At 39.8% G+C, this 27579-nt stretch overlaps 1 protein-coding gene across 1 annotated transcript in view; it reads right to left on the bottom strand.

Annotated features, from left to right (window-relative positions):
* The window catches only part of LOC126204424 (jmjC domain-containing histone demethylation protein 1-like), a 121740-nt gene that overhangs the window by 6447 nt on the left and 87714 nt on the right, over positions 1–27579 (bottom strand). The window contains exons 13-16 of the mRNA XM_049938813.1: positions 25303–25315; positions 24954–25131; positions 17341–17661; positions 5856–6054 (exon numbers count right to left, since the gene is read on the bottom strand). Coding sequence (XP_049794770.1) covers positions 5856–6054; positions 17341–17661; positions 24954–25131; positions 25303–25315 — 711 coding nt within the window. The remainder of the gene's footprint in view (positions 1–5855; positions 6055–17340; positions 17662–24953; positions 25132–25302; positions 25316–27579) is intronic.

Genomic DNA, 27579 nt, shown 5'->3' with positions numbered 1-27579 from the left:
CATTCAAACACAAGTACAGCATTATTTCTCATGCACCATACCACTGGGCCAATGTAATTAATTACTATTATTATAGTCAGTTGCTCCACAGCTGGATGAAGTTTTTACATTTTATTATAACTTACAATTGGGATAAATAATTTAGTTAGAAGCCAATGCCTGAAATGTTTGAGAATTGTTGCATCTTTATTAATTTGCAATGGTGGTGGCACTAATACTTTTTTTATATACAAGGCCAAATTAGGAATGGGGATACACTGGAACTGAATTGCAGGGAGTGTACTACTGATTTAAACGAAAAAATAAAATTTCAGTCTGCCTAAAGTATAAAAGTAGAAAGTTCTGATCTTTTTACTGAGTAGTTTGGCTTGATCATATAACAATAAAAATACAGTTTTGGTGAAAGAAAAGAAAAACACTTTAGAAAGAAAGGAGTGAAAAGAAATAATATTTCTCACATTCATAAAATCCAATACCTGCAAGAAAGGTTTTAACTAAATGAGGTAATAATTCACAGTCATATTTTAATTAAGACGTTATTCCAGAAAAAAAGGAAGGAAGAAAGAAAGAAAGAAACAAAATATTTTACACATACAAAAAACTGCAATGTATCAACATGTATCTTATGATATCAGAGGAAGGAAGGAAGATTGGGTTTACCATCCTGTCGACATCAAGGTTATTGGAGATGGAGCAGCACAAGCTCGGATTGTGTCAAGGCTGCGGAAGAAAATTTGTTGTGGCCTTTCAAAGAAAGCACCCCAGCACTTGTCTGGAGCAATTCACAGAGATCACGGAAAATCTAAATCTGGATGGACAGATGCAGGTTTGAAACATCGTCCTCCCAAATGTGATATCCGAGGAATATCTTAATAAATTGACCTTATCCTGGCTTTAGTATCTTTGGCTAGTGAGTTATTACATATACGTTAGCTTACTGCTTTTGATAACAATGGAAAGACTATCATTAAAAATCTTCATGTAAAGTTGCTACATGTAAATCTCGTTATATGTGATAATTACATTCTGCGGAAACACTGTGTGTATCGAGAGTCATTTAACGGAAAAATATGGGTTTAGGGTCACATTTACTCACACATTAAGTTTAAAACTGCTGAGTTTCTTAGCATTTTTACATAAAATAACCATCATCTTTCTGAAACACATTTTAATGCAGAATTTATGCACTAAGTAAAAATTTATCACTGAAATGCACTATAATATTCTAAAATAATTTTCACTATGTCTACATCCTAAACAGCCTCTGGATCATCTACACTACAAGAATTTGATGGTGCTATAATCAGTTTATTTTCCATGATAAATTTCCTTACATGCAAATCCTTTGTAGCTGGAATGTTCTTGAAACTTCATGGCAGATTAAAACTGTGTGCCAGACCGAGACACGAACTCGGTACATTTGTCTTTCGCAGGCAAGTACTCTACCACTGAGCTACCCAAACACGACTCAGACCCCATTCTCACAGCTTCACTTCTGCCAGCAGCTCGACTCCTACCTTCCAAACTTCACAGAAGCTCTTCTGCAAACCTTGCAGAACTAGCACTCCTGCAAGAAAGGATGCCCACAAAAGGCAAAGGTCCCAAGTTCGAGTCTCAGCCATGTCTCTGCATATCCTTTCTTCCATAAGTGCTAGTTCTGCAAGGTTCGCAGGAGAGCTTCTGTGAAGTTTGGAAGGTAGGAGACGAGGTACTGGCAGAAGTGAAGCTGTGAGGACAGGGCATGAGTCCTGCTTGGGTGGCTCAGGTGGTAGAGTACTTGACCGCGAAAGGCAATGGTCCCGAGTTCGAGTCTCGGTCCGGCACACAGTTTTAATCTGCCAGAAAGTTTCACATCAGCACACACTCTGTTGCAAAGTGAAAATTTCATTCTGGCATGTTCTTGCTTAGTACTTTATATTCTTTTCAAGTGGCTCACTGTTTTGCAAACAAATCTTCAATTGTTAGATGTGTAAGTTTTCGTTGCCAGTCGATTGTACAGCTCTTTGTAACATTTAAGGGACTGTTCAACTTCTCTTTTCACTATAGCACTCCTTACTTTTTCAGGATCACATTCCTCAAAACTTTTCCCTGCCGCATCAATCATCCTGAAGGACTCAGCCATTTTCTTCATTGTCAGCTTTCTAACCGGCTGAACTACCTCATCCTCTGTTTCTTATTTATTGCCATTCTCAGGGGAGATTATCAAACCTTTGTTACTCAGATTCTCACAATGGGAATTCAGGAAGTCACACACATTCTCTTTATCAACATCAGTGAATTGAATCTGTTGTGCCACAACCGCAATCTCTCAGCTGCAGCAGTGATGTCAGTGAGCCCCTCATCTTCTAGCACTGGTATGGTATCAGGACACAGTTTCCTCCATACATCATTAACACATTTTGGAGTGATATCAGCCCACACATCTCTAATAGCAGCTGTAGCCTCTGAACATTAACCTATCGCCAGAAAATCATAATGGTAAGCTCGTCACTCAAATCACACTCTTCTATGTGATTGGACAAACTTCCATGCAGATACTATTCCTTAAATGTAGAAATAACTCCCTGGTTCATGGGCTGTAGGACAGATGTAGTGTTTTGTGGTGGAAACAGAACTCGAGTATTTTTATTTGAATCCATACTGGAAAGTTGGTGGTTGAGAAAATTATGAAGGATAATAATTCTGAAACAGATTTTTTTCTTTCTGAGAGAAAGCCTTCAGTTGTCTATTCAGTTCATTAAAAATAGTCACTGAAAATAGTGTCCAATCTTTTTCATTTCATCTCAATGAACTCATAACCTACTCTTGTCACAATCCTTTAGTGTCCTAGAGTATTGAGATTACTAGATCATAAGGGGTTTTAATTTGCAATCCCGAGACATTTCCTCCGAAAAGATGGGTGCAATGGTCACTAGCAGCCTGAAATACTGTCGCTGTTTTTTCTTCAATAGGAAGTCAACAGGTGACCAGGCATTTGTTTTGAAAACCTGGTTCACAGTATAGTCTCTTTCTGTCCCAATTTCTTTAAACATATTCCTCAGCTCCAATTTCATCTGTCGCAGCTGCCTCTCCTATTATTTTACATTATGAAAGGTAAAACAATGCTTTAAAGGATCAAACCAACAACCGAGAAACATGCTGGATCGTCCTCTTCTTTAGTTAAATCTGCATACAAGGTCTTGAACAGTAGCTCCAAGGAGAGGAATGTGCTGTTGGTTGTGATGGCCATTTCATTAACGTACCATATTTTCCATTCTTTCCATCACCTCCCAGCAAGATCTGGTCTCTCTAGTCACAGTCATGTTAGCTGAAGACTGAAGAGCTTTTCGAATTGATTCTGGATTGTCACAAATAGTTCTCATAGCAGAACATCACTGCATATCTAGTGATCCAAAACTTCCAACTTTGATTCTACTGAATATGACAACTAAAATCACATATATGCGAAAATGTGTATAATGAATCTGCATATAATGGGGTTAATAATAATAATAATAATAATAATAATAATAATAATAATAATAATAATAATAATATGTGTGTAAGATGAAGTTTTTTTATAGGAATGCATGTAATGTGAATCAGTAGGCAAGCTGCGAGCTTGCCAGTTTATTACAGAACGGTATAACATTCTTAAGTAAAGATAATTAACTATTGTTACAGAACCATGATGGAACTTGCTGCACTTCTTTGGATCTTCTTTATTTCATCTATCACTCCCATGAGGTGAGGGTTCCTGAATGACAAGCAATATTCAATTATCAGTCAAATTATGGTTTTGTACACTACCTTCATAGGTGGATTATGCTTCTTGAGGATTCTTCGACTGAATCTCAGTCTGGCATCTGCCTTTCCTACAGTTACTTTGAAGTGATCGTTTCACTTGTATTCGCTCTGAACACATACACCCAGATATGTAATGGATGTGGCTTCCAGCCACTGTTCAGCAATTACAAAATCACACAATAATAAGTCTTCCAAATTCTCTATATACAACAGTATTATTATTTGCGAACAATCTCCTGGAGCTTCTGACATTATCCACAATGTCGTTTATGTATATTGTGGATAGTAATAGTCCTATAACACTTCCTAGGGACACACCCAAACTTACTTTTACTTCTAAAGATCTCTCTCCATTAAGAACAACATGCTGTGTTCAACTTGCAAGGAAGTCTTCAATACAGTCACAAAGCTGGTCTGATTTTATATATGCAGGTATTTTGTTTATTAGTTGACAGTGCAGAACTGTATTGAACGTCTTCCTGAAGCCAAGGAACATGGCATCAACATGGGTGATAGTTTCTACTGCCTTCTCAGTTTCCAGAGCAAATAGAGCGAGCTGGGTTTCACACAATCGTTGTTTATCGTTTCTCTGTTGAACCTACAGAGGAGAGTTTCAAACTCCAGGAATTTCATAATACACAAGCATAAAACATTTTCCAAAATTCTACTACAGTTTGAAGTCAGTGTAGAATCAGATAGGTAACCGAACAGGCTCCAGTTGTCTTTTCTCTGTTTAGTGCTCTTGGTTGATTTTCTATCTCACAGTCAGTTATTTCAATATCTGTCATTTCTGCTACAATTTAACTTAGGAAACTCAGAATGACATTCCTCAGTGAAAGACTGCTGCACATATCCTCACAGGGTGACAGGAGAGTGATGCACATATCCTCACAGGGCGACAGGTGCTAACACGTAATGCACCCAGGAACACTGTCAAACATGATCGTTTTGATGGTCCTCACAGGGTGACAGGAGAGTGATGCACATATCCTCACAGGGCGACAGGTGCTAACACGTAATGCACCCAGGAACACTGTCAAACATGATCGTTTTGATGGTCCTTGGGCACACTGACCTCCAAATCTTTGAACACACTACATTCACTGGTCAACATTATGATGACACTGTACTCCTTCCCCACATGCATCTTTTCAGAGGTGTATTTGGCACTGACTTCATTTTTATGGATGACAATGCATGATCACATTGAACTGTGCAAGTGTATGAGCTCTTGGAATGAAAAGATATCTGCCAAATGGACTGGCCTGTCTACCTTAAACCCCAAAAACAAATGGACTGGCCTGTCTGTTCCACTGACTTAAACCCCAACAAGCACATGAGGGGATGCGTTGAGGACATACTGCAGCATATACACACGCAACAGCTACCATCCAGTAGTTGTCAACTGCACTTGTAGAGTGGTGGAAGGCTCTACTACAAGAATTCCTTACCAACATTGTGGCCGGCAGGGTAGGATGTTACAGAAAATGCATTGCCATTCATGGTGATCACACACCACATTAAGAACCACCTCCTGCATTTTGTAATGTCAAAGGGACCATATTATATCACAATGACCTCAGTGTAGTTATTGTCTTTGAATGAAAGTGTCATTTCTGCTCGTCTCATTGTGCATTCCTTTCGGTTACCTTCTTTACTGTACTGTACTATAGCAGTTCTTTCTTTGTACGGTCCAAGTTTCATCGAACTATGTTTCTTGACAATGATACATCAAGCAAAAATTACTTTAGTCCTAAGTTTTGCACACCAGAGCTCCCTCTGCACGTAGCCCGAGGGAGCTGTGACATGCACTTACTGCCGGTCTCTCCCTCCCAACCATCAGCCGGCCTTTCTTCCAACACTCCCTCGTACTCCCTGCCTCTTTTCTTGCTCCCCCCCCCCCCCACTGTAAACCTAAGAATGAGATAAACTGAGTAATCTTAACCCTCTTTAAAAATAATGGAATGGGGGAAGAACGTTCAATAATGGAACAGAAGTTAACGCATAAGATAAAAATAAAAATCTACACACATTATTTTGACCTGCTTAACACAAAAATTGTTACATACCTGTGATATATCTAACTCCACAAGTTTTGGTAAGTGCTGTGTTATGTAGCGCAGAGCCACATCTGAGATGTCGCATCCCGCCAAGCGGAGCGTACGCAGGCCTTTCAGTCGTGAACGAGACCCTACTAGACCTGGTCGTGAATCTGGTGGTGGGCTCAGCAGTTCTCGCAAGGACGCGTCATTGAGTCCCAAAACAAAGCTGTTGAGAAAGGAACCAGTATTACTGACTACCAGAATTAATACCATCGTGGAAAGTCCTTGGTGGAATACAAATGATGAAACTAGTAAAGGTAGCAGCTCAGTGCGTAGTTGAAGCACTGAGTTGGCGAAAAGCACATAAACAAAGCTGAAAATGTTGCTCAGGTTTGAGACGATGTCCTTCTTCAGAGCTAACTACAGAACACAAATGCACCTGCACGACTACATTGTACTGGAACTGCAGCTCGTCTGGGATGATGGTGCTTATTTGGATGGAATGGGCGAGCGGAGAAAGGGGGCAGGGAGAGGCACAGTAGGTTAGAAGGAATGGTGACTGAGAATTGGGAGGGAGATGTAGCAACCACGCATGCTAGGAATGTGGCAGCAGTGAGCTCACTTTGGTGCAAGGATGAGGAGCTGCACATTGCCAGAGGGAGCTATCCCAAACACTTACTGCCTGTCTCTCCCTCCCAGCCATCAGCCGCCCTTCCTTTCAACCCTCTCTCTTACTCCCTGACTCTTTCCTTGCTGCACCCACTCCACCCAACGCAAGCATATCACATATACTGGCAGGTAAGACAATAGCTGAAGCATAAAAAAAGGCACCCAAAATCGTGGTCGTCTTACATGACACATATAAATCATAGATTCAAATTTATATACATTTAAAACCATTATAAAATCAAATAAATCACTCACCAGTGTAATTAAAACGCTGCAAAAATCCTCACAATCATCATCTCAGGAAAGCAGTTCCTCAAGTACATCCTCACTTTCGTTGTTGAGAAGCTCATCGTATGGGTCCCATTCTGCACCTTGTGACTCGATTTCCATTTCATCATCAGTATCCTAATAAATTGTCCTCTATGCCAGCCACAGCACTGGAAATCCCACACTTCTTGAAGGACTTGATCACAGTTTCCAATTACACTTTTGATCTGATCACAAAATCACACAAAACATCAAGTGATGCAGCCCGCATAGCTCCACCTTTCGTGTAAGACTTTTCACCATTCATGATTCAGTTGTTCCATTGTTCACGCATGTCGTCTTTGAATGGTTTATTCAGAGAGGTGTCTAAATGTCATAGCATCAAAGTCAAACCATCCAGTGTAACAGCAATCTTAGTATTGCTTCGTGCTATGCGATTTTGGCATTCTCCATTACGTGACCACAAAACATACCCCACACCAACAAACTTGGTTGATTTCGTACAGCACATGGTCGCCTCTGCCACACATTTTCCATCCACAATTTTACACCATTCTTGTCCACCCATCCCTTTTTATGAAAATGTATAAAATACCTGGCAAAAATTTTATTTTAGGAATGGTTTTCTGCCTGGAAATGACCATATGTTTTAACTTCGTTCCATCTGCCACACATATTAATACTACTGTAAACTTGGTCTTTTGATGACCTGTACTTATGATTTGAACAGTTTTTACACTTTTTGTTTCCACAGTTTTAGGGTTCATCATATCGAAGTTCATCAGTGTTTCTTCCATACTTGCAATATGAAGAGTGGAAACTTGTATTTTTGCCTCACACGAACAACAAACTAACGAAAACTCATAACTTTAATGTAAAGATCTTTTGGTAACTTCTGCAAAATTTTTGTTTTCTGCCATATTCCACATTTTTCTGTTCATAAAACGATTGCACCAACCTACTGTTGCTTCAAATTCTTTCCCTGGATTGGCTCATGCCCACTTCATTGTATAAGCCCTATAAATAATCATATTTATTGTGACAATGTAACAGTTCTGCCTCTGTTCTTGTACCCATTCTGCAATACTATTTTCTGCATCTGGCAAACAAACTGTTCCCCTCCTAAGAGAACACTTTCCCTTTGGCATTTTTTAGTAGCATCTTCATTCTTTCGTCAATCTCTTACCATCTTTTGTGTTATATCGAAAGCCCCTACAGCAGCACAGCTGTTTGATTCTTTAGTCTGATTTATGACCTTTAATTTGAGTCTTGCTTCATATTTCCTTCTTTTTGTTGGTTTCAGCATTATGCACACACTTCACAAATTTTACGCCAATTACACTTACCGTCTGAACACACAACACATTAAACCAAAATTTGTTAGCTGTACATATGAGTTCATTATTCAACATGTTCTTCTAAAAGGAAAACCATAACAATGATGAAGGAGGCTTTTGGTTTATGATATTTGCAACTGCACCAGTTGTTCAGTAGTACGCAGCAGATATGTGTGCAAAACTGAATAGACAATATGATGCTTTCATAAATACTCAAGGTATATCCAGATGATCACTGTTCTGAACTAAATTTACAAGCCATCGATAGTTTGGAAATCATCTTATAGGACAGGCATACTGTAAAACTACATATCTTTGACGAAAATTTATACTTTGTCTTATCTGTAGGTTTTCTTAACTGCCGAAATATACAGCACTCCCCCTAGCCTAGCCTAGCTGCAGTGCTGGTACAATGTAGCCATGTAGGCATATGAGTGCATATGTAAATTCTGTTAGCGCTGAAAGAAAATTTGCCCAGAAGCTTAGCGATGTATTCTGTTTGCTTATGCATTTTTTGACCATTTAACACCCCTTCCACAGAGTGAGGTGTTGCTTTACTACTTCAACTATTTGTCTTCCATCATTTTCAGGACATATTCAGGTAAACTGAAGCAATAGTGATGAGTAGAAAAAGAAATTCCAAAGATCTGTATGCAAACAGTACTTTTATTACAAAAACAGTTATTTACATTCAGCACTACTCGCCAGCAATGTGTTCTATTACTCAGTTTTTTAATATTGTGTGTGTGTGTGTGAGAGAGAGAGAGAGAGAGAGAGAGAGAGAGAGAGAGAAATACTGCATAGCTGGTAATAAAATACATATTAACAATAACAATATTTTTCATTTAGCAGAAAATTGTATATGAATTTATAGGACTGAAAAAATAAATAAGTTACTTTACTTTATTTATTTTTTATTTTATGGCGTTCATTGGGTGACTCATCAGTTATACAAAGGTTTATACAAGTTGCTGTTATTCAATAATATTTCTTCTTCATTCTTTCAGATATATTATTTCTTTCTTCATCTGAGATCACTCTTCCTGTAGCCCTTTCATTGATCTTCATTTGTAGTCGGTTCGGGTGTCTTGCAGTATTCTGGTTTTTTATGCTTTGTTTTTTGTCTTCTACTGTAATTTCGAGTTCTCGTATGTCTTCGTTAATTTCTGTGATCTGTTTAATGTTGCCCTTACTATTTACAATTTTTCTATCATTCCCTTATTAATTCTGTTTTCTGGTGTTCTCATTAGATGTCCAAAGAATGAGATATTTTTCTTCCTGATAGTGCTCATTATTGTTTCTATTTTCTTGTACACTGTTTCATTTGAAGCTATTCTCCACTTCCCATTTACTTGACACTGTTTATTTATGCATGTCCTAATTATTCTTCTTTCTATCATCAATATTTTATAAATTTCGGTTATATTAGTTGTTCTGAAGGTTGTTTCAGTTGCATAACTTACTTTATTATCGTCCAGGAAACATTTTTTTCAGTTAATGAGTATTAGACCTTCTACATCTACAACGGACAAGAGTGTATGGAGAGAAGTATGGGTAAGCACTTAGCTTTTATTAATTTTGAGAAGGCTTACAATATCACATCCTTCAAAATGCTATGCAAATCAGACATGTCAGGGCAGTCTACAACATGTTTGTAGCAGCCAAATGCTAACTGAAATGGGAATAAATATTCTGAGACTTTCCCAAGTATTCTTCTTCTTTTCCGGCATTACAGGCCATGATGGTCCTGTGGTGTTGTCAACCACCTGTCTCCTTCAATCATCTCTTGACTTTGTCAGCCCTCTCCAGTTCCATACACCTTACTCGGTCTCGCCAATGAGCGGCTTCCCTCTGGCTTTGCAGTTAGCACCTTCTTTGGCACTCGTTGTCCTTCCATCCTCTGCATATGTTCTAACCACTGTATTCTTCATGCCTTTACATCTACAGTGACTGGTGGATTTTTTTATAGAGTTCATACAATTCTGCAGTGGTCCTAATTCTCCAGGCACTATTGTCCCATATATCTTGCACAGTACTTTGCGTTCCCATGCATCCGAGGCATATTTGACCTGTTGTGCTATTGTCCACATTTTGGACCCATACGTAGCAACTGGTTTTATAATCGTTTTGTAAACTGTCATCTTCAGCTGTCTTGAAATGTTGGAGGATCACAATGAGTTAGGAAGCTGTAATAGCATGTGTTATCTGCAGGTATTCTTGTCTTTATCTCTGTTGGTGCCATATTATCTTCTGTAACCATTCCTCCCTAATACTTAAACTGGTTTACTATTTCAAACCCTTCAAATTGCTCAACACCTCTCCACCTTGTTTACTTTCTGGTGTTCTTCATATATTTTGTTTTTCCTTACTTAAGAACAAGTGAAGTGCGACCACTTCACATTCCAAACCTGCATAGTTTTCCAGCAAATATTCCTTAGTTCTCCCAAGCATGTCATCTGCAAATGCCATATTCTGAGCCTGTTGAAAATCGTGTAATCTGTTCTGCTTGGCAGTTTTTGCACGACAGCCTCCAGACCCAAGTTAAATAATGTCAGTCTTTTAAAGATTGGAAAATTATTGAAATATTTGTCCTTAGCTCTTGCTTTGCAGCTGGTGTTGCTTCAAGTAATTTTTACGGGTCTTATTAGCTTTGGTGGTATCCCCAGCTTCCATAACACCTTGAGAAGACAATTTCTGTTGATACTGTCATAAGCTGCTTTAAAATACACACACAGTTGCTGCACAATTATATTGTACACATGACATTTTTTTCATTATTAATCCAAGGGCGAATACCTGATCTGTTGCTGCCCGTTTCTTCTTGTAACCACACTGGTACTCCTCAATTGTGGCTTCAACATGTGGTCATAATTTCTTGTGCCATATCCTAGCCAATACTCTGTAGGCAGCATTCACCAGTACTATTCCTCTATGATTATTGTGATTTGTTCTATAGCCCTTTTATGTATTGCTATAATGATGGTTGTGTTCTAGGTTGTTGATTTTTTATTTTCTTATACTACTTCTGCACCACCATACTTGAACATTTCACTTTGTATCTTACCTTCTCCCACAGCTCAATAGTTATTCATCTCCTTAACAGCTACAATCACTTCTTCCAACACTGGTTCCTCTTCTTCACCACTAGCTACCAGCTTGCTCCACCAGTTCCTCTTCTTCAAAATCCTGGATTTCCCCAGATTTCAACAGTTCTTTAAAATATTCTTCCCATCTTTCTATGATTTTGGTTTTATAGCCAAACAACTTTATCCCTGCATATCGTTGTCTGTGACTGCCATCCTCGTTTTGTCTCATTTATTCCCCTGAACATTCTTGTATTATCATTTTTACTCCTACATTCCCCAATGTCCTACAATCTATTTTTTTTTTTCAAATTTTCTTTTTTTCTTTCTGAAAATAATTGTTGCTTTCTCTCTCATCTGTCCATAATTTTGTCTGGTGGCAAGCATGTGTTGCTGGAGCATCTTTTTCCCTGTGTTTTTTCACTCCTCAATAGTGTTCTTACAGTTATCACTGGACCACTCACTTCACCTCACGGTTTTCCAATTCCAGCTTGACTTCCACCATCTACTGAATTGTTCTTTCTATTAGCTGACACTCCTCCTCAGCACTAGCTTACTCCTTAATGACAATTGCTCTCATGACTTCATCCATTTCTCTTTTGAATTCTGCTCTTTCCTTCTCATTGGTAATGACAAATATTCTGAGACTTTCTTATACATTAAATAATTAAAAAGGGGTTGTTGTCCCCCTATGCTGCTTATCATGTTTATGTAGTCTGAAAAGTTTCGGACCTCAACATGATGATAGCAGTACTTGTCAAAAAAAGTTCGGGAATTTGTTTGCACGTGCATAGTAAGGCGTTCACCAAAATTTCAGCCTTTTTGGTCATGCAGTTGTTGTTTGACAGTTGTTTCAGTGAGTTGATGCAAGTGTTTTTGTGAAAATGGAAAAAAATAAGTATCAAGCAGTCATCACATATGTATTTTGCAAAGGCAGTACACTGTGTACGGGGACTCTGCACCATCATTTACCACAATGAAATTCAGAGCAGCTGAGTTTAATCGTTGCTGTACCAACTTGGGTGATGATGAACATTCAGGACAGCCAAAAACTGCAATAATTGACAACAATATTGCTCGAGTTCACCAAATGGTGCTACAGAACCATCGAATTAAGGTGAGAGAGATAGCAGAGGCTACGAGCATATCTAAAGAATGAGTTTGTCACATATTGATTCAAAGCTGGCCGTGTATTAGATGCCACGATTGCTTACTCTGCGCCATCTCACACCTCAGTGGTTTCCACTGCGAAAATCAAAGAATTGCAGTTTCAACTGGTTGGGCGCCCTCCTTACTCACCACATCTACCCCAAAGTGATGTTTTTTTGTTCCCTCAGCTAAAACTTGAGCTTGGATGACAGAAATGTCCATCGAATGAAGAGACCATCACCTTTGTAAAAAACTATTTTGCAAAGAAAGACAGTAACTATTATCTGGACAGGTTAAAAAGATGGAGGCATCACTGGGAGAGATGTATAGGCTTATGGGGAGATTATGCTGAAAAATAAAAATAAATTAGAAGAAAAAATAAATTATTTCTTTGTTCTGTCTGAAATGTTACTACTCTAGTGTATTAAGAAAGTGAATGAGAATAGATGGAAGGGAGGCTTACCACTTCAGATTACTGCTTGCTGGTGATTAATTGATGATAGCAAATGATGATGAAGATATTTCATTCATGCTATAAAAGTTAAAGATGATGTTCAAGCAAGGAGACTAAGATCAATATGCACAACCTGAGTATGTTGCAGTAGGGGAGCAAATCAGCAGATTTTGACATACGCAATTAGACACAATGAATAATACCAGTGTCTCTAGTCTGACAACAGATGGGAAATGTGAAGACATTTGTGTAAAAGAGTTGCCTTGGCTTATGGATCAACAAGAAATCTCAACTCTTTGTTATCATCATCCAAGATGGAATTGGGTCATGTGTAACGTGAAGCTAATATCTCATGGCTGCAGTGTATGAAAAACATTGACAAAACATCATTTGATTCTCTGGGCACCAAAGTTGACAAAACCAGGAATCACCAACTTTTTTGGTATGGCAATGTTAGGAAAATGAATGACAAAATATAACCCAAGAAGATTTTAAAGTATAGTCCAGAAAGAAGCAGAACAATAGCAGGTTAAAAGGGGGGCTTGCAGGAAGGGGACAGCAAAAACAGACAGAGTAGTGTTCAACATGCGAGAAACAGAACAATTTGTAAGCTCCCCATCTGAGGGAAGGGGCAAGAGGAGAGAAACAATGGTCTCTCCAAACCAACTCACACATCAATGCACTTTTCTTTAGTTTCCTTAATCCTGCAGCGCATAGTGTCCACTACAGAGGACAGCTATGGTCGCTTCTTTGGCATTTTCAATCAGTCCTGAGGCTGCAAATGGACACAGTTCACTGCAGTGGGCACTCCCTACTGGTGTTGTGTCCTGCATGCATTTTCAGCCTCATGACTCACTGAAAATGCCAGAAAACTGACCATTATAAGTTGTCCACTGCAGTGAAATTCATGCACCACAGGGTTAAGTTTTCAAGAATATTGTGAATCAAAACAAGGAAAGTGCATTTGGCATGAACAGAACGAAACGTGGTAGCAAAATATACAAGCAGAGGTGATGGTACAATGATAAGATGAAGTAATGGTTCAAGGATAATATGCTTTATGAAAGACTGGTCACTCCCCACTCTAAATGCTATTAGAATTTTACTTTAACATGCAGTTAACTAACTGCTGAAGGTAATCAAGAACACATGAAAGAAAATGAAAAGAAATGAACTGTAACAGCAAAAGGTGGCAGAGAAAATGTTCAGTATAAAATCTGCCTAATTAATAGTGATCAGTTTAAAAAGTAACATCATGATGTGTTTCATGGTTTAGGCCTGCAATCCTGTTCTAGCCCACCAGTCTATTTCTTCCTCAGTTTTCTCAAACACATTTTACCTATAAGTCAGTGTTAAATTGCTTGCTCCTTCAAATGATATGGTTAGACACTTTGGTCTGAATTTTTTGAATTTTTTTTTTTTTTAATATCATTTTCCAGCTTTTAACGATTAATTGCATTACCAAAATATAACATTAGAAATTCAATTTCTTGTCTGACAATCACATTTGAATCATATAAAAAAGCAATGCCAATAAAGATACCCATATAAAGTTAATATACAACTTAAACAGTTTTTATCAATTTCCCGCAAATGAGTGTGGGTTGACTTAAACCCCTTTAAAAATTAGCAGTTCAATTACACTGATGTCCAAAATTAAAGCAACAACCGGAAATTTTGCAAGGTTGTGTTTTTTTCCCACAAAACAGTATAAACATACAATACTAAAGTGGAAACAATGTAAAGAATACAGAACATCATCAACTGCAACATGTATAATGATAGACAAAAATATTCTTAGTTTTTTTCCAACTTAACGGATTTGAACAACTGTTTAATGCGCTCATTGTGGAGTGTGACCACCTCTGGCACCAATACAGGCCTGACAATGATGGGACATGCTGTGAATGATGTCATCAATCTCAGGTTGAAGCAATAATTCCCATTCTTCCTACAGAGCTGCTCACAAGTCTTGGAGAATGGTTGGTGGATGCTGATGTGATGCAACCTGTCTTCCTTGTGCATCCCAGACATGCGACCAGGCTACACCATGTGTGCAATATCTTCTGTTTCCAAAAAAACATCAACCACACATGATCTATTAGGCTGAGCAATATCATCCATCAATACGAAGTCCAGGCCCACAGCATCTTGCAACAACCACGCATGAGAGCCCAAGATCTCCACATGGTACCCGACAGCAGTTAAATCTTGTTGATTCACCAGTGCAAGTGTTCGAGTGGTCAATGTAATCCCTACCCACAGCACTAGGGATCCTCCTCGATATCAGTCTCTTTCCACAATGTTTGGGTCCCGAAATCATGTTCCATGTGGCCTCCAGATGTGAATCTGTTGAGAATAACTCTCCAGACCAAATCGGTACTCATTTGAGAAAAAACATTGGTTCACCATTCGACCTTCTAGGTGGCATATTGACGGCTCCACACTAGACGTTCCCTTCTGTGACGACATGCAAGTGGTAAAGATACAGCAGCTCTCCAACAATTCTGTTCGCCTCGCTACAACATGTCCAGGGAATGCTGCAAGGTCAGATGCCAGTTGCAGTGCAGTACTAAGGTGGCACTGTCATGCCCTTACAACCAAATAACGGTTCACTCTTTCTGATGTCACACGTGGTCAGCCCTGTCCTGGTCTCCTGGGTACAGTTTCAGTCTCTATAAACTGTCACCTAATCCACATCAGTTTGCTACTGTCCTGCTTCCGTTCTTCTTCACCACAGAGTCTGGTAGGCGTCTTCCCTGTGACATACTGCACTGTCTGTGACAGTTTACACAGCTAGTTTGGATATGGGACTACCGTATTTACTTGAATCTAAGCCGCACTCAAATCTAAGCCGCACCTGAAAAATGAAACTCGAAATCAAGGAAAAAAATTTTTCCCGAATCTAAGCCGCACCTGAAATTTGAGACTCGAAATTCAAGGTGAAAGAAAAGTTTTAGGACGCATCTCCAAATCGAAACAAAGTTGGTCCATTGTAAGATGAGACACAATTTAGGTTGAATGAATGACGATACAGCTACAGTAGTGTGGTTCGAGTCATAAGCTTAGCAGTTAAGCTTTACCAGGTAGCCATTGCCATGTGTCAGGCGCTCCGTCCGTATTTATACGGGTACCCTTCCTTTTTCACGTGCTTCATCTGGTTTGAATTGATTGCTTATTTTTCTTTGATCTGATAAGTGCCATACTCTTTGTTATAGGTGTTTACGTCACTCTAAGCTGAAAATGCATTACTGTACTGTGTCATGCATTGTTTGTCGCATTCTGATAATGAGTGTTTACACAACCTGTCGCTGCTCACGGCATGACTTGTTTTGTGTGCGTTACCGCAGCTAACAATAAGAAAAAAGAGAGGAATCGTCTCATTAGCAAAACAATGGCAAGAGACTGCTATTTGTTGTTACTTACATTGCTGATTTCTTTGATAATGATCAACAAGAACCAAATAATAGACTGCGTATGGTAGAAGATGTTCTGAACAAGAGTTTAGCGAAAATTTTTCTCCATTTGAAAATCTTTGCGGGTGCCTCTTTAGTACATTACATTCTGCACAGAAATTAGAGTCATCTTAGATTTAAAAATCTAGTCAATTGCCGTGCTTCATTTCTGACTGTGTCACTATTACGCATAAGAATAATACGAATATAAACATGACATGATATGTATATTCTTCCATGTTTACTGTTGTCTCACTCTAGTTTCGTAGTTTATTAGGCAGACAGGATTTAAATGAGATAGCAGCAAACACGAAAGAATACATGGCAAAATGTTTATATTCGTATTATCCTTATGATGAAGAGAATACTGCATGTGATAACAATTCATAAAAAGTTCCTATTGGCAACAATCTCTTCTCACAGATAGGGAAAAATTCAGAACGTAGAGTTGGCCATATTGACAAACATCCCAAACAGCCTTGCCAGTTGGATTTTCGTAGTACATTGAAATGCTGCTACATTCGAAGATGAACAATACGGAATTAGTATTTACTTCATTGGATAATGTATGAAAATGCAGTGGTCGAAACTCGGGGCAGAGAAAAGAGCTCATCTTCCACCTTTTTTTTTTATTTATTTACTGACGCAGAGGTTTTGGCGCCAGTATTTATCTTTGTGCCTGCAAAGCATGCCTGTGTAGCGCTACATATATTCGACGGCAGAAGTTAGTTGTGGCGGCACGTACCAACATTTTTCAGAACTTCCACTTACTTTGCACTCTATTCTAAGCCACAGGTGGTTTTTTCGATTACAAAAACCGGAAGAAAAGTGCGGCTTAGATTCGAGTAAATACAGTACCTTGGAAACAGTACCCCACTTGACAAGTGCCTTAACGTCATTGCTGGCATGTTTGTCCATTGATCGGAATGCAATCTTCCCTGCAGAACACGACTGTAATAAAATCTGTTGACAGTTTGTATGATTTTACCATGAATCAATCACAGGATGAGGAAATAGCGGTTTGTTGCTTTAATTTTGGCCAGCAGTATATTTTATAGAACAGCCTACAATTTGATGAGAAACTGTGTTGAGACTTACCTGAGATCAAGCACAGAGAGGGGAGGACAAGTGCACGAGCGCAGAGCCGAGGCACCGGCCCAGGAACACCCTTGCAGTGACAGTTCTCGTAGCTGCGGGAGTCTCGCAATGAGCCACGCAAGATGCCGTTTTGCTGGTGGCGGTGTGGTCCAATCGAGGTGCAATGCCTCAGGTTGCCGGCGTACGATGCCTGCCAGAAGTACGCCCGAGAGATGCCGCCTCGATAAGTCGGTACGCCTCCACAGCAGAGGGTCGATGGATGCTCTGGACCACGCTCGACATACCGAGGCACACCGACCAAGATCCTCCACAGACAGAAACCTTAAATACAGAGAAAAATTTATAGTGTGTCATCAAAATGACTGCTGCTTAAGAAATGTTATCTTTTTAACATTATTGAAAGAAAACTGCATTACAAAATCTGTTTCAATAAAAATGAAAGATGTTTTGTGTTCCTTTCTCTCTCTTAATCATTGTTGGCCTTTGTAATGTGGTAATCCCATCCTTTGCTTTAAATGTTCAGAAATGTAAAACTGTGCACTTCACAAACATAAAAATATATACTGCTGGGAAAAAATGCACCAGCCCCAACGGATGTGTTCAGTGGCGCCAGGTTATAATATGTGGATATCAAGTGGTTATAGTGTTAAATCATTCACATCTCACAGTCATTAGCAATCGTGTTGCAGTTACAGCATTAGTTGCAGCGAAATGCAGGAAGATCTGCAGCGGATAGGCTCTTGGTACAGGGAGTGACAACTGAGCTTAACATAGACAAATGTAATGTATTGCGAATACATAGAAAGAAGGATCCTTTATTGTATGATTATATGATAGCGGAACAAACACTGGTAGCAGTTACTTCTGTAAAATATCTGGGAGTATGCATACGGAACGATTTGAAGTGGAATGATCATATAAAATTAATTGTTGGTAGGGCGGGTGCAAGATTGAGATTCATTGGGAGTCTCCTTAGAAAATGTAGTCCATCAACAAAGGAGGTGGCTTACAAAACACTCGTTCGACCTATACTTGAGTATTGCTAATCAGTGTGGGATCCGTACCAGGTTGGGTTGACAGAGGAGACACAGAAGATCCAAAGAAGAGCGGCGCATTTCGTCACAGGGTTATTTGGTAAGCATGACAGCGTTACGGAGATGTTTAGCAAACTCACGTGGCAGACTCTGCAAGAGAGGCGCTCTGCATTGCGGTGTAGCTTGCTGTCCAGGTTTCGAGAGGGTGCGTTTCTGGATGAGGTATCGAATATATTGCTTCCCCCTACTTATACCTCCCGAGGAGATCACGAATATAAAATTAGAGAGATTCGAGCACGCACGGAGGCTTTCCGGCAGTCGTTCTTCCTGTGAACCATACGCGACTAGAACAGGAAAGGGAGGTAAGGGCAGTGGCACGTAAAGTGTCCTCTGCCACACACCATTGGGTGGCTTGCAGAGTATAAATGTAGATGTAGATGTAGACATCGTGCTGGAGGCTTGCCAGTGCACTCTCTTGTTTTGACCCTGCAGGCAGTAATTTTGCTAAGTTTTGAGGTGATCAGTGTTTGCAACATTCATTCTAGTGTACAACCATGCCTCACTCTTATTGAACGGAGTTGCATTGTGGGCCCATGGGAAGCTGGATGGACAATGGCAGATTGCTGCACATGCTGGGCATTGGGTATCAGGTATCGGTGGTGTGTTGCTGTTTTCGGCAGTAGTCTGTGGCACATTCCCACAACTATCGACCAGTTTCTGGATATCTACATAATAACAGATCCACATCAAGATCAATACATTGCGTGCGCAGCAATGGCTAAATGAACATTATCCAGGGAAGAGATCCGGGCATGTATTGCACTTTACGTGTCATCAAGGATCACTGGGAATCATCTGCTTGCACAGGACAAAGATCACGTGAGCCTCTGGCCAGGCCACCACTTACACCATGACAACACGAAGCATGGCTACTCCAGTGCCATGAAAGATTTGACTGGAGACTGGAAAGGCATTCTGTTGCCTTCAGTGATGAGAGCAAGTTCTGTCTGTATGTGAGTAACAAACATACACTACAGTGGTGCAGACCTGGTGAGCTGCTTATTCCAGAATGCATCTGCTCACGACACACAGGTCTCACCACAGACTTCATGGAGTGGGGACTATCAGTTACAACTTGCTCTCACATTTGGTGTTTCTGTAGGATAAAGCAATCAGTGCCCACTACATTGCACATGTTTATTCACATGCTACTGTCCTTTCTTCAACAGGGAGATGATGTGCTTTTTCAGCAGGACAATACACGCCCACATACATCTGTCACACAACGTACTCTTCATGGTGTACAACAACTGCCCAGGCCAGCAAGATCACCATATCTCTCACTAAATAAACAAGTGATGGACATGGTGAAGTGGGAACTTACTCATTCTTCAAATCTTACAAAAACCATTGCCGAACTCCAACAAAAGGTGCAAGATGCCTGGGACAATCTGTTGGTGCCTCTGTGATTATTTACATGCGAGAACACACGGATGTGTTGCCACCAGAGAGGGGTTACACTGAGTACTGATACAAATGTTTGAGCAGCCTTTATTGTGAAATGTGCATTTCATTTGATCTGGATTTGTTATCATACACTCCTACGATGATGAACTGCCAGTCATATCACTTGTTAATAAAATGACCTTGTCCTTGGGGGTTTTGCGTTTTTATTTTCCGGCTGTGTAGTATCCTATGACAACAACATCAATGAGCTGCCACTAAAATAAATCAGCTCATAAAAAGACCTGAATGTTGACAGTTAGTGGAAATATGACACGGAATGATCATGTAGGTTCAACTGTATGTAGACTACCTTCGTTGGTAGGATACTGTGAAAATAAGATTAGTCTACAGAAGAGATTGCTTGCAGAACACTCATGGACCCCATCCTAGGATACTGTTCAAATGTGTAGGATCTATACCACATAGGACTAACAGGGGATACTGAATGTATATAAACGAGGGTAGCATGAATGGCCATAGACTTGTCTGACGTGCGAAAATGTGTTACAGAAATGACATAAGCCTGCACTGGCGGATGCTTGAAGACAGATGTCAGTTATTCCACGAAGGCCTTCTTACAAAGCTTCCAGAAACAGAATTACGTGAGAAATCGAGAAATATATATATAGTTTGTTCACAAAGAGAGGAATGAGAGCTCCCTGTTTCAGATCGGCAAAAGTCAGTCAACTTCAGCCTGCACATGTTTTCATGTTTTGTGTCCAGCACAGCCAACCTCAATCGTTTACTCCAAAACCTTCTATATGTAGCCAATACAAGGTGACTGTCGTACAGTGTTGCGCTGTGATACAAATCAGTATACTTCTTGATGAGCTGATGAGATGAACAGTGATGTGCCCAGGAGCCCTGTGAGAAAACTCAGAATTTTTGCAAAGATAATCTCGGTCCAACAGTGATTGTAAACTGCCTTCCCCTTTGCCTGAATTACTTTGAAATTGTCATTTTGTTTGTGTTTATTTATTGTAAAAGCTCCTGGTACTATTTCCCTTACAAAGAGAGGTCCCCAGAGTGGCGGCAACTTTTTGAAACCGCACATGTGGCAGAGTTAATTACGGTTCCAGGTATTATACTACATCTTCAAATCATTTACCTTTTGTGGGCCTCTGTTTCTGAGTAATCAACAACAATGAATTTCCTGTTATTCACTTAATGACTGAAGCTGCAATAACTGATTTCTGAACCCCCTCTCTAGCTTAGGGTTTGTTAGTTGGCTGGTATGCTCAAGGTAGTGTAACTAATCCTGAGCCACATGTGATTTTTTTTTTTTTTTTTTTTACATCTTCATAGAAATTACTTATTATTTTTATTCAATTAATTGTGGCTGCACTGTGAATATGATTCTCCCAAATCTTCCTCCAAAGACAGTCACTGTGATGGATAATACTCCAAATGTAACAGACAAGTGGACAGACACAGTATGATACCTAAGTGAGGAAGTTGTAATTACTGTAAAAGAGGTGTCTTGCCTGCAATTAGAACATGAGGAGGCAGGCTCTATTTTCTTTAATTCAAGAACACAGACCTGTTAGAAAGTCATGTAGTCAACCGAAATGTCTGAAGATATAGGCCACGAGGTTGTCTACTTGCTGTCATATAGCTGTGATGGAAGTACAGTACAGTTGGCACAGTCAAAAGTGAAAACGTTGTTTAAGGTGTACAACATTTCATGGGAAATGCCCAATGACAACACCCTCAAGACTGTCAGTGGATCCCTTATGTGAGTAATTGCTGACAACTGGGAAAGGTACTGCAGATAGATCCACCAAGAGGAAGAAGACTACTGGATGTGTGACGGATTCGTTGAACTCCCCAAGAGACAAAATCATTACTGATACTGCACAATCAAAAAGATAACAGTGACAATGATAATGCATTATGCAGAAATGAGGAATACAATGAGACTGATTCTAGGTGACTAGTGTGTGCTTACAACTAATTGTTACATATGTTAATAAATGTTCAAAATTTTAATAATTCTTTGTATTGCCGCAATGTAAGTTTTACTATTTGTTCTTTTGAATTTTGAACTGTCAATGAGAACTGATATGGAATTAGTAGCAACAAGCACCAACATTCAACAGGAAAATATCAATTTCGATTCCTCGAAGCCTCTAAACTCTTTTTATACCCCTGTCTCAGTTTTTACTTACATAGACACACAATACATAGCAGATGACAGTTGGTACAGTGGCCAGAAGATGGTACTATCAATGCTGCTTGGAGCATAAACTGATGTGTCAGTCCAAATGTAGTGCCAGCACTGTCTGAAGTAAGCATGGCTAGTTCCCCCCATACTGTCCCTCACCCCTCTGCAGCCGAAATGCCAGCAGGCGGTGAGCAGAGCACGCTTCCTCTGCTCTCCGCACACTGGTCAGAATTCGTTCATCTCCTTGTGAACAGATTATACCACAGCCACCTAGACAATTCTCCAGTAGGGACTGCAAGATATGATCAGACATTTCACTGCACTGCATTTAATAAGTGAAACAGGTACAAAAACTTTAATATGTTGTACAATGGAAAGTAACCCATCATGCACTCTACAGTGGTTTACAGTGTAGGGATGTGGATGAAATGCAGCAACTATCTCTTTTTACATCATCTGCTATGACAAGTTTACTTTCATAGTGTGAATGCAAATACTTGGTGCTAAAAATACTGAGCTGTGGGAGTCAGCTGAGAGCTCATGAATGCTTTTGGGGTATCGTGGACTCAAAAAAAAAAAAAAATGGTTCAAATGGCTCTGAGCACTATGTGACTTACCGTATTTACTCGAATCTAAGCCGCACCTGAAAAATGAGACTCAAAATCAAGGAAAAAAAAATTTCCCGAATCTAAGCCGCACCTGAAATTTGAGACTCTAAATTCAAGGTGAGAGAAAAGTTTTAGGCCGCACCTCCAAATCAAAACGAAGTTGGTCCATTATAATATGAGACATAATTTAGGTCGAATGAATGACGACACATCTACAGTAGTTTGGTTCGAGTCGTAAGCTTAGCAGTTAAGCTCTACTAGGTAGCCATTGCTACACGTCAGGCTCTCCGTCTGCTTACTTTTCCTTGATCTGGTAAGTGCCATGCTCTTTGTTATAGGTGTTTACGTCACTCTAAGCTGAAAATGCATTACTGTATTGTGCCACGCATTGTTTGTCACTTTCTGATAATGAGTGTTTACGGCCTGTTGCCGCTCGCCGCATGGCTTGCTTTGGTGCACGGTACCTCCGCTTACAATTTAAAACAAAAAAAAAAGAGGAATCGTCTCATTAGCGAAACAATGGCAAGAGACTGCTATTTGTTGTTACTTACACTACTGCTTTCTTTGATAATGATCAACAAGAACCAAATAATAGACCGCGTATGATAGATGTTCTGAACGAGAGTTTAGCGAAAATTTTTCTCCGTTTGAAAATCTTTGCAGACGCCTCTTTTAGTACATTACATTCTGCACGGAAATTAGAGTCATCTTAGATTTAAAAATCTAGTTAATTGCCGTGCTTCATTTCTGACTGTATCACAATTCAGCATAAGAATAATATGAATATAAACATGACATGATATGTATATTCTTCCGCGTTTGCTCTTGTCTCACTCTAGTTTCGTAGTTTATTAGGCAGACAGGATTTAAATGAGATAGCAGCAAACACGAAAGAATACATGACAAAATGTTTATATTCGTATTATTCTTATGGTGAAGAGAATACTGCATGTGATTCACAATTCATATAAGTTCCTATTAGCAACCACCTCTTCTCACAGGTAGGAAAAAGTTCAGAACGTAGAGTTTCCCATATTGACAAACATCCCAAACAGTCTTGAGAGTCGGATTTTCGTAGTACATTGAAATGCTGCTACATTCGAAGATGAACACTACAAAATTTGTATTTCCTTCATTGGATAATGTATGAAAATGCAGTGGTCGAGAAACTCGGGGCGAAGTAAAGAGATCGTCTTCCACCTTTTTTTTCTGACACAGAAGTTTTGGCGCAAGTATTTATCTTTGTGCCTGCAAAGCATGCCTGTGTAGCGCTACATATATTCAACGGCAGAAGTTAGTTGTGACGGCACCTACCAACATATTTCAGAACTTCCGCTTACTTTGCACTCGATTCTAAGCCGCAGGCGGTTTTTTGGATTACAAAAACCGGAAAAAAAGTGCGGCTTAGATTCGAGTAAATACGATAACATAGGTCATCAGTCCCCTAGAACTTAGAACTACTTAAACCTAACTAACCAAATGACATCACACAACACCTAGTCATCATGAGGCAGAGAAAATCCTTGACCCCGCCGGGAATCGAACCCGGGCGCGGGAAGCGAGAACGCTACCGCACGACCACGAGCTGCGGACTCTCGTGGACTCACATCACTGCTGTTTTCAGATTGAAAGGAAGTGTCACAAACTACTAGAACATGTTGTTCATGAAGCTATTACTAAAATGCACACCACACTGCACCTACCATAGTTCTACTGCCTTAACCTTTACACCGGGAACTGGGAAATTTGTGAAAGTTATGTGAGAGCTACTGGCAGATTTAAACAGTGAGTTTGGACCACGCAGAACTTTAAAAAAATTTGTTTATTTCAGTGCAGCAAGCCATTTTAATATTTTCAGGTAGTATCAAGGGTAAGATAACATGCATCACAGTGTTCCACTGCCAATTTCTCTGTCTTGATCTATCTACTGACCCTCGATGCTGACTTCGTTTTATTTTCTGCAAGCTGTTATTCACTTTTGCAAATGAAGTAGCTGCTAGTTGTTAAAGTTCATATGTTTTAGTCATTTTCAGGAAACACAATGCTGTTTCATATCTCATAAATTGTTAATTGTTATATCAGATTTGTGCTTGTGTGAAAGTTTGTGTGTTTTCTACTTCAGAAGAAGGCTTTTTGACCAAAAGTTAAAATGTACAGCATTCTCCGCCTATCTACGAATCAATGTCTCCCCTATATGGTGAATAGCAAACTATCCTTTTCATAATATTGTTCTTAACTGTCATACACTTTTTAAAAACAAAAACAAAATACTATCATTAACAAACAGCTTTTATCACATACCTGAAAACTTGTACAAGTGCAGCTGGATCTAATATAGGGTTCGTAATAGGTGCAACGTGGGGTGGTGGCGGCGTTGGTCGAACTACGTGGGTAGGTTTGCGTAACTGCTTTGTGGAGTTGGCCGACAGTTGATGGGCAAGCTGTGTGCGAAGGGCGAGCTTTCGCGGTTCAGAGGAGGCTGAAAGAGGGGATGGAGGTGGGATGGATCGCGAAGGGGGCGGCTGATCCGCTCCATCTGATGTCGAACCCCGTCCTCCTCCTCCTCCTCCTCCTCCTCCTCCTCCTCCACCACCACCATCACCACCGCCGCCGCCGCCGCCGCCTCCGCCTCCTGCATCTTGCGGTTCACCTTCTGAGGGAGACTGCTGAGGTTTCCCTCCTGTCTCAGGTCCTCCTTCCCTTTTATCATTTTTCTCTTGTTGGTGCCCGTCACCATTTAATGACTCTTCCTGCAAGAAAATATTACACTAAGTGTCACATTACTTACAAGCACAGTCAGACTGAGCCACATTAGCTCAAATACCAAATTGTACAACTTCATTACCCCTACTCTCTGCAAATTGCAGAGACTGAGAATAAATTAGGGGAAAACTTATCTTTATATTACTAACAGTTTTACTTACTTACCTCATGGTTCCCCTCAACCCACCAACATTACCCCATCTTAACTTTGCCTAGTGGAACACAACCACACATTTCACAATATTCCTAAAATTGAATGAATACAAAATTGCAGCAGTTTTCTATACAAAATTTGAATAAGGATGTTTATCTATATCAGTGATCAAACATTTTTGTGCTTTTACAACCATTTAACTCCAGCACGTTTTCATGAAAAATAAGTAAGTGGCTGCAGAAATGGTAATTCAATCATATAGTCTGTATTAGAACAAGAAATTCAATAAAAACTCTTTGGAGAAAAGTAGGATATATTTTTAAAGTAGCAAACATTAACAACACAATAAAACCCCGTTGTCTCTGTGTGTTTGTGTGTGTGTGCGCGCATGAACAAGTGTGCTACCAGCAACAATCTTGGTCAGGTTCTTTATCAGACTAGGTCCACTGTTGACAAGAAGTATTGAGATTCATAAATCAACTAATTTATTCACTATCATCCCTACGTACATAAAACAATATTGCATGCAAAGAGGCACGCATACGAAAAACCAAGGGGAAGAATATTCATCAACTCCAAAATAAGCTGCTTTGACATTCACCTACAGCAAGCACTGTACTAAAAGCATTATGTGGTGTCGGTTCTGTAGATTCTTTCACCACCCTACATAGTCCTCATATCTGACAGTGAAGAATGCCAAGGGACTGTATTAGTTGTGAGCAGATAAATGAGGATTCACCACTTTCTGTAAATGACTCAAATTCTCTCTCTCTCTCTCTCTCTCTCTCTCTCTCTCTCTCTCTCTCTCTCTCTGTTACACGGCACACCAACTAGCTGTTCTTCCTCCTGGTAACTGACATGGCACCCTAAATGTGGGAACACTTTCTCCTTCTGACAAGAGGCCTGAGGTGTTGACTACTGCAGACAAGATCCAGAGTCAGCAGGAACCACTTTACCTGCTGGGACTGGAGCTGATCTTCCTGCAAAGTCTGGACTTGAGTACATAGGAAGAGACTGGCTGACACTAAGGGCCTCAATGTGATATGGGTGATAGAAACTCTCAAGGAAATAGCAGTCAGGTCAGGAAGGGAGATCAGTGTGGACTCACTACATTTGCTGAGGGGATTTCTTGTGGCATATGGACAAGACGCTATTGGTAGCTGCTAAATGCAAAGGAAGAAGCAGGTTGCAAATGGTTCACGTTTACACCCAAGATACTTGTCACTGGGATTCAGAGCCCATCCTTCGCTCATCTTTGTGGCCAGCTTAAATGGTGACGACTGCTACTCACAAACACAAGGTGAAAACATAGCTTACAAGTTGCAGTGTCATGACTGGGACACACTGCCGTTCTCAGGTTTTCAAATGCTCCGTCAGTTCTGTGATGATCTTGAATACTGATTTCTTAGCCTGTACTATCAGGTGAATAATTTTTCATTCCCCTTGACTGGGGCAGGAGTGCATTACACACATGAAGCAACTTCTCTTGTAGCAGAATTCGAGATAATTTAGCAGAAGATAAGCATGAAACATAAATCAAATTTAGTATTCGGATGTTTCTATAACACACCAGCATCAAGGATTGAAGCACTAGGAAGTGTGGAAAACACCATGTATAAATTTTCTGATTGCGCATCAGTAATAGTGCAGATGAGATTCTGCCAGCTATAGACTGGGATATACACAAGTTCAGAAATAGAGGAAACAAAAATGATTCTTGTGATTTTCTACATATATTCTGAATATTATTTTGAACAGCTGGATCACAAACTCATTCACAAGGGAGAAAAATATTATACCTGCTTACAACATACTTTCTCAAACTTCTTGATTCAGTCAGTGTAGGGATGGAATCAGTGATTATAAAGCTATTTACCACACCACGGACCACTCAAACTTATACAAAAGGAAGGTGGGAAGGTATATACGTTTAACCAGGGTGACAAGAAACTAACTCGAAACTACCTCAGACATCAATGGCAAACATCTGTCTCTAAGGAGGAGTTATGG

This window comes from Schistocerca nitens, chromosome 9, assembly GCF_023898315.1.
Source record: "Schistocerca nitens isolate TAMUIC-IGC-003100 chromosome 9, iqSchNite1.1, whole genome shotgun sequence".
NCBI lineage: Eukaryota > Metazoa > Arthropoda > Insecta > Orthoptera > Acrididae > Schistocerca > Schistocerca nitens.
This window is presented reverse-complemented; position numbering and strand designations above follow the sequence as displayed.